At 38.6% G+C, this 8,064-nt stretch overlaps 1 protein-coding gene across 1 annotated transcript in view; it reads right to left on the bottom strand.

Moving 5' to 3' along the window:
• Positions 1-8,064, bottom strand: part of C5H14orf132 (chromosome 5 C14orf132 homolog) — a 30,749-nt gene continuing 22,685 nt past the window's right edge. Inside the window, exon 2 of the mRNA XM_010711884.2 lies at positions 1-1,419. Coding sequence (XP_010710186.1) covers positions 1,195-1,419 — 225 coding nt within the window. The 3' untranslated portion in view covers positions 1-1,194. The remainder of the gene's footprint in view (positions 1,420-8,064) is intronic.

Genomic DNA, 8,064 nt, shown 5'->3' with positions numbered 1-8,064 from the left:
TCTCTCAGGATTTTTATAACCTCTGAAACAAGAACAGCTGCAACTTGTTTTGAAAAGGAAGTGCTTATGGGAATAATGCAATGAAAATGTTCCCCAATAGAAAAAAATTCAATGATCAGAGCTGTTACAGTAGGCTCTATAAAAGCCACTTCCAGGAGCCAGAACCCACAGACTTACTAAGACTGAGTTACAGGTACTTGTTTACCAGCCACATCTTACCTTTCTGTGTTATTTCTACTCAGCATACACTAGACTCCTGTACTCACTCATCTTTCTTTCAATTCAACTTTGTTTAGACATCACTCACTGTTAATTAGGCTTCACAGTTCCCCCACATTCATTTGCTACAACTATATGCTTATCAAAGAATGTGTTCTGTGGAAAACCTGGATTATGATGAAATAAGCTTGAAAGCATGATGTTTGTCCTTTGGTTCCTGGATGAAACACATCTATAAACCGCTGTTGTCATTGCAATCCAGTATCTCTACACAGAAATAGGGGCTTGTGCTGCTCTATTCCACTCACACTTTGTGCCTCCTGCAATCAGCAGACAGGTGGAGCATCAAGTCCTAGATTATCATATCTAGTCACTGATACTGGAAGGCAAGTGTAAGTAGCATGTATCTGCCTCTCATAATGCTAAGACTCATGATTTTGAGCACAGCTTAGTGTATGCAAGTGCTAGAATGCACACACAATGAATTTGTACTATATCAGAACTGCGTCAATGCCACCTGGAAAACTAGCAACTATGACATAGAACAATTACATACAGTGCTATACCACAGTAAAAAATGCACAAAAATCTGACAAAACCCAGAAAAGCTGCTAGAAAAATCTCAACAGTAGAAAATAAGCACTTCCTGTATAAACTCACTTCCCTTTTTGTTAGCATCCACTATAAGTACACTGGTTTGCCTTTCATTGTATTTCCATACAAATCTTGTGTTAGCACTATTCTCCATTAGAGCTCTCACCTCCATATAGTTTGTCATAACATCCAAACTTTCTGCAGTCAAGATTCATAATGATTAGCTTGCATTTTCTTTTCTGTGATTGTGGCAGTACTTATTCAACAAAGTCCCTACCTCTATGTATTTATATAGATATACATGAATATATACACACATACATACACATGACAAATACTGCTGCAGCTATCCTCTCTTCCAGTGTTGGAGTGACAGGCATCCTAGAAGGTGAAGGCATACACCACTCCTACAACCACAATATTTCCAATTGTTGCTATGATTGCAATCCATAACAATATGGCATCGTTTGAAGACCGGGATGTTTCTTCTGGTGGATTCTGCATGGAAGAAGCTGCATGGACGTTGGCTGATGAGTTAAACAAAGAGTACTCTGTACTAAAGTCCTCATTTGGTGAGTCCATAAAGGCTCCTCCCATAACAGGAAGCTGTGAAGAAGAATATGGCAAAATTAGATTGAAAGCCAATACATGCATTTGTTTGCTTTCAAAGTCATTACGAAAGAGTAACAAGTAGCCAACTTCCCAAATCACTGAAGTTCTATGTTTGTGGTACTAAGCTGTCAGGACTATCTTATACACAATGTACGCTATTTTTCTTAGGATTGTTGTTACTGAAAGAAACCTATGTATATTGCATGTACCATCATACAGCAGAGCTAGCCTACAGGCTCCGAGTAAAGCTACACAATAATATGAAATTGAGAAGAAATGACAAATGATAAAAAAAAAATGAAAATGACGATTTGAAGTGATAAAGAAATGATAATCCACAAAGCATTCACGTACGAAAGCACAGCAGCGTAAGTGTTTTAAGGCTACCAGCGATGAACACATCAAGTAAGCACAGTGTGGATGTAAGCAGGGAATTTGTTCTACTTTTGTGTATGGCTTAGAAATGAACAAAATTTATAAATGGAAACAAAAACATGAATTGCAGAAGTTGTTACAGTGAAGAAGATGAAGCATACCACATGCACTAACTTCACTTGCAAAAACAGATCTGCAATGTATTATTTATAAATCTATAAATTCTGATAATTCTATAAATCTAAAGAATTATTAATCTACATCTAATCTATTAATTAATTTACATGGAAAACTTCAGTTATGATAGGCTTCATAGTAATTAAGTTAGTGACAGATTTTCAACTATTGGGTGTTCTTAGTGGTCTTGTCAATGGTACAACAAAAAGTTCTCAGTTCTCCACTTGAAAATGTTTTTGAGGTTTTGACATCATTACTCTTCACCTATCCCAATAGGGCTCTTCTCTACATCTGAAACTAGAGTCTCTGGCCCAGTAACAACAAAATAAGAATGCTCTCCCGTACTAGTAATAGTACTATTACAGCTAGCAGCAGCACAGTATTGTTGAAGTCACCATGGCCTATGAATAATGGAGGAATCAACCCTCCTTTCCTTTAGCCACATCACAGAAGGCTGCTGTAACTATAAAGTAATTTAGCATGCCCAGGCTCATTGTGCTGGAAAATTAATGGTTTTCAACAGTTTATCCTTCAAATCCTGCAACACACTGATTCTCCTGTTGGTACCAAGCTACACCCCACCTGTCTACCTGCAGCTGTGCTATGGAGGATGCTAAACAAGAGAGGACTCAAGGATAAGCCACCTCTCTCCACCCACAGTGGTAGCTGTAATCTAATATTAGAGCAAAGAACTTACTAAGTGTGAAAGTACAGCAGCTTTTTTTTTTCCTTGATATTCAGAACATTCTACAAAGTAGTCCCTCTTTCAAAAACTGACTGCTGAACAGATTTTGTTTGTACTAGAAAATATCATGTAACACTGAAAATGAAACAGAGATAGCAATGGTTATGTCATACTTCCCAATCCACATTAAAGAAAATTATCTTTGAGAGCAAATAAAAGGTATGATTGCACAAAAGCAGCTTGCAAGAAACCAAATGGGAAATTACAAAAGTCAGGTCTGGAACACTGCCCCTGCACCAAAGACTTTCTTCTTTTACTTTCAACACTGTGCTTTACAGAGAGCAAAAGCTTCACGTTCCACAACAAGCCCAGCTTGGTCCTCTGAATCCAACAGCACCAGCATCCTTTACCTGTTAGGATTCGATAGGGAAAACTGTTCAATTTAACCACAATTCCTCTTTATGCAGGGATTGAAGTCAGAATTGGCCTTTATAGCGAACGCAAAAAGAGCATTCATGCAGAAGTGCTGCCATTCAGCAGCTGTGGCGATACTAGTTAAAGCTGCAAACAATGGGCATATATTTATCACAGCAGCAGCAAAATGCTCAGTCCTAGATACTTCTCTTTTTAACATTTACATTGATCAAATCTACAAAGTCTTTCAACTAGAGCAACCATCCTTGGTGATTGTTCATGGAAGACACAGGGGTACATGTAAATGTGTACGTGCCCATGATTGTGGGAAATTGTGAGCACTGTTCCAATAAGCGATATCTGTTTTTTGGGCCATACATTCTCTACCTTCTGTGAATTATTTGAGCTGACAAGCTTTCACTGTGCTGGTCCACATGGTGCTGTCACAGGGGCAGGAAGCACGCATGTAGCAGCACAGCTACACACCATGCTGCAAGTGATGTCAGATCTGAGCTTCCTCATTCCGTGAAAACAAGCTGTTTTCACCATCTGAGGGGAACACATGGTGAAACAGCTTATCTGAGTTTCCAAAAGGCTTGCAGTGACCTGACATAAACCCTGATGTTCAGCACCTGGCACAGGCTCTTTCTGTAAAACTGACTTTCAGTTTTCCTGTTTGTAGGTCAGTGGCACTTTCATCACAGATCTGGAAATAAACCTCACTACTGATGTCCCGTTTGAAAAAATTGATCCTTACTTAATTTTCATTCTCCCTTCCCACTCATAAAACAGCCTCATGTAAGAACACAGGAATGGCCATAAAGTATCTGACAGAAAACTGATTTTCAGTGATTTGACTGTCTTTAAGCATCAACAATGGCCCGAAGCGCTCAGGAAGGAGTAAAAGCACATCAGGATGAGTGTATCTGATCCTACTTCTTAACATCTCAGTTTGTAAACTCAATGCTATTACTCTGGATTTAATAACTAGCTCTCAAAGAATTATGTTACCATGAACACATCTAAAGCTGTACAGGCTTTTCAATCCGGCCTCTTGCTGCCACTTAGCTGGAAGGGTTGCCCAGTGATTAGCACCACGTAAATGGGCCACAGGAGACACTCCTGGCTCTCCAGTAGAGAAGGAACACAGGAAAAAATATAAACTGGTGATCTATCTCAGTGGTAGATGAACCTCAGTAAGATGAATTTCACCCTTATCCTTGACACCTTTGTTCTCTCAAAAGGTACAGTATCTTCCCTATTCAGCCTTACTTAAGATATTGTAGTAAAGCCTGTGAGACATCCATACCCAACACCAAGGAAGCTATGAAGTGCTTGTAATAAACTCTAGGGTAAGGAGAGAAACCATGCAGTACTTCCTGTTCTTGCTCCACTTACCTATCTCTGCCTCTGCAAAATATACAACAGTTTATTTTAGCCAAGAACTTAACCCACATCATTGATGTTACACAGGCATCCTATATATCTATATATATACTATAAAAAAACAGAGGGTTTTATAGTTGGAGGAAAGCAGTGCAGTACCTGTGCCACACTCCCCGAAATCCCTATGTGAGAAGACCAGGGAAAAGGGTTAGTTGGGAAATGTGGCAGTGAGGGACACAGCAGGAGAGAATGGTGAAGGAGAATGCCACAGCTCTGTAATGAAACTCTTTTCTGAGTCAATAACACAAAGTACATTTCTTGCTAAATAGCTTTCGGGAGCAGCAAAGAAAGGATTTGAACCATTAAATAACAACAGGCAGAAAACCAAACAAAACATCAAGAGGTAATGAGAACTCCCACTGTGCTGAATGCCTCCTGCTGCCATCCAAGAGGATGGCTGAGGGTCAGCAAGAGTAGAACAAGGCTCTTGAACAGTTAAATGATGCATTTGTCTGTTAGCAAAGAAAATCCTGTTTTATAACTTAGATGATTCACATGAAGGAAAGAAAACATGGCAGGTCCCAGTCACCAATAGTCTGAAAATGATGGCTTTCTTAAGTAACATCACATAAAATCCATCATTTATCAGTAACGTTGTTCCATTTCTTTGAGAATCAGGGAACATCTTTTACAGCAAGCTAGACAAGTATAACATTCAGTTCCTGCGATGTTAGAGGGAATCCAGGCTCAGCAGAGAGATTTGAAAGCGCAGCTAAATCTTCCAAGTAGCTGTTTTCAAGAGACTAGAAAACCCCAGTAATATCTTCTACAGATGTGCTGGACCTTGGCTCCAGACTTCTCTGGAAATGAGACACTGATAGGTGAAATGTCACCCCAGCTCAAACGTTGTCTTGTAAAATTGCTTTTGTTACTTCAGAATATCTAGAAATTCCATTTGTTTTAGGTTACGTGATAGATTCTGAACACTTAAAGTGAAATGAGTATTTCCTTCTGGCTTAGCAGCATGTGATTGCTGCAATGGATCTGAAAACCTAGCTACAAAGACAAATTCTTAGACTCTTTTTAAATAAATGTTTTGCATTTAAAAGATATCCCACATAACCAATATTTTCCCCACACTCTCTTGCTTCTCACAGAATCATGCATATATGTAATTCACCTACTCTAGGGCATGTACTATTACGGAAGTAAAGAGGTTCTTTCTGTTACTTATTTACTGGTAACATCTGGGGAGCCAATTTCTTCCAACCACCATTTACCAGAACATCATCCTATTATTTACCACACAAGAACTGGCTACACAGTGACAACCAGGACTGTTAGCTGATGTTCACTACAAGATTAGTTAAAATGCTTTAAATCCCAACACAACTGGAATTAAGGGGCACCTAAGACAATCTTATTTAATGCAAGTAAATAGATCTAATTCTGAAGGGGGAAGATCCATGCAAATGCTTTCTGCAGATCACTTCAAATTCTCACTTCATTTAATTTAGATCCTTGCTTCACCCTAATATCATAGTCTGTTGTTGACAAGCTTAAGAAAAACAGCTATTTATTTTTAAAATATAGTTGTCAAAATAATTGCCCTATCAGTGGCAATGGAAAATTTTCTCTCTAATTTGAAAGCATAAAGATTTCATGTTTTATTTTTAATCCCACTAAAAATTATCATCTTATTCCAGTCAATTTCTGATTTTCTTCCATTTCATTATATTCCTGGAACCTGTGTATTATTTCCTTCACTGATTTCCTACTTGTGCTAGACAATATAAGTCTTTGTCCTTTTAGGTGAGACTGATGTTCACAGCTGTTCCTTATCCGCAGTATCCCAGATGCCAGAAGCGCAAGTTTCAGCCTTGCTGTTGACCACACTAAGAGATGTCATAGAATTGCTCAGGTTGGAAAAGACCTCAGAGATCATCAAGTCCAACTGGAAACTAACCATACTACCCTAATAATAACCCTCTGCTAAATCAAGTCATGCCCAACAGGTGACTAGATATTCAGGAAGGAACATTCAAAAATGACCAGAGCTGCGCAGACATTTCACTTCTGAGTTTGCTCTTAGATGTAGAAACTGCTTTGTCTTAACTAAGGAAATCCACTAGCGGATGGAGCTTAGCTAAATCTTTATCCCTAAGCATGGCCACACCTCAGGTACCTTGTAAGAGAACATGCCTTGTGCAGACCAAAGCACCTATCTGCGCAAAGTTGTTCTTTAATTGCTGAACCAATTAAAAGAAGCAGTAATTGGTAAGAAGGTGTTTCCTAATTTTTTTTTTCCAACTCTTCTATTTCTGCATAAGTGGCATGCAAGTAACCTTAGTGATAAAGACATCACAATTCCACTCCACACAAAATAGATTCCCAAATTATTTCTTGTAATAGCTCTTATTATTTCAAAAAAACCCTACTGCTTTCAAATTGACTATTATCAGTGTCAGTTAACTGCTCTTGGATCTCATTTTCCAAGTGTAGAAGACTAGGAGCAAGTAAAAGTCTTTAATTGCTGAAAATTAATAAGTCTGAAATGGAAACAGAGGAGGGATTTTTCACCTCATCCTAGTCTCAAGAGTTCCTCCTCCCCTTCCAGCCAGTGTAAGCAATACTGCATCAAGAAAAAAAGGAAGCTTTGCTCAAAGCTGAACTCACACACACACACACACAAAAAAAAAAAACAACACCTGTACGAAGAACCTTCAAGTCTAAGCTTTATTAATTAATTTAAATTATGAGTATGTATACTCTATACCGAAGGTGGTGGTGAATATAACAAAAGTGTGCAGGGTAGTCAAGCATGACATGCTTTGAACTATCTGGATGAATCAGGAAAACCATTCAAGCATCAATACTGTAATATAATACCAGCTAGCATCCTACTGGGAACAGTAGGCTAGAGAAGTAGCTGCATCTAGGTTTCCTGCTTCCAGGGACGTATATACACATGTGGAAGAAAAAAATATGAACAGAGAGAACCAGGGAGGTAAACATCCATCAATACAGAAAAACTCAGTAGTAGGCTATGAAACTAACCATCGATATTATCATAAGAAGAGTGATTCAAATTTGTTCACAGTTTTGAAGACTGGCAGAATGGAGGACCTTCTTACACCATTTGTAGTCACACTGGAGACCACAGAGGAGATAAGAATTCCTTTAGAGAGAAGAGCAACTTGCAGAAATGTGTCAGTTTAATGCTAAACACAATTCTAAAAGGATGTCAAGCACCAAGCTTCTGAGTTTAATTTTTCTATATATCCCTACTGGATAAGAAAGAAGTGCTGAACACCCCACCTTTTGTAGGGTTTCTTGCACCATCTTCCGTTAGTTTTGACATTGACCACTTTAAAGCCAAACTAACAGATTTAACAGGACTTGTACAACCTCCTGCTTTGATATAGGCTGGCTATTATTGTCTCGTTTCAAGTGTAACTTTCCCTATTGAGGGCAAAAAGGAAAAAAAGAAAAAAGAACAAACAATAAGGAGGAAAAAAGAAAAAACACTGCATACAGCATAATGGCTTACAGGATGGAGATATTGCTGGCTGGAAGCAAGTACACAGCCACACACTATCAAG

The sequence above is a fragment of the Meleagris gallopavo genome, chromosome 5 (genome assembly GCF_000146605.3).
Source record: "Meleagris gallopavo isolate NT-WF06-2002-E0010 breed Aviagen turkey brand Nicholas breeding stock chromosome 5, Turkey_5.1, whole genome shotgun sequence".
Classification (NCBI taxonomy): domain Eukaryota; kingdom Metazoa; phylum Chordata; class Aves; order Galliformes; family Phasianidae; genus Meleagris; species Meleagris gallopavo.
Note: the sequence above shows the minus strand (reverse complement) of the source record. Positions and strands in the feature narration are given on the sequence as shown.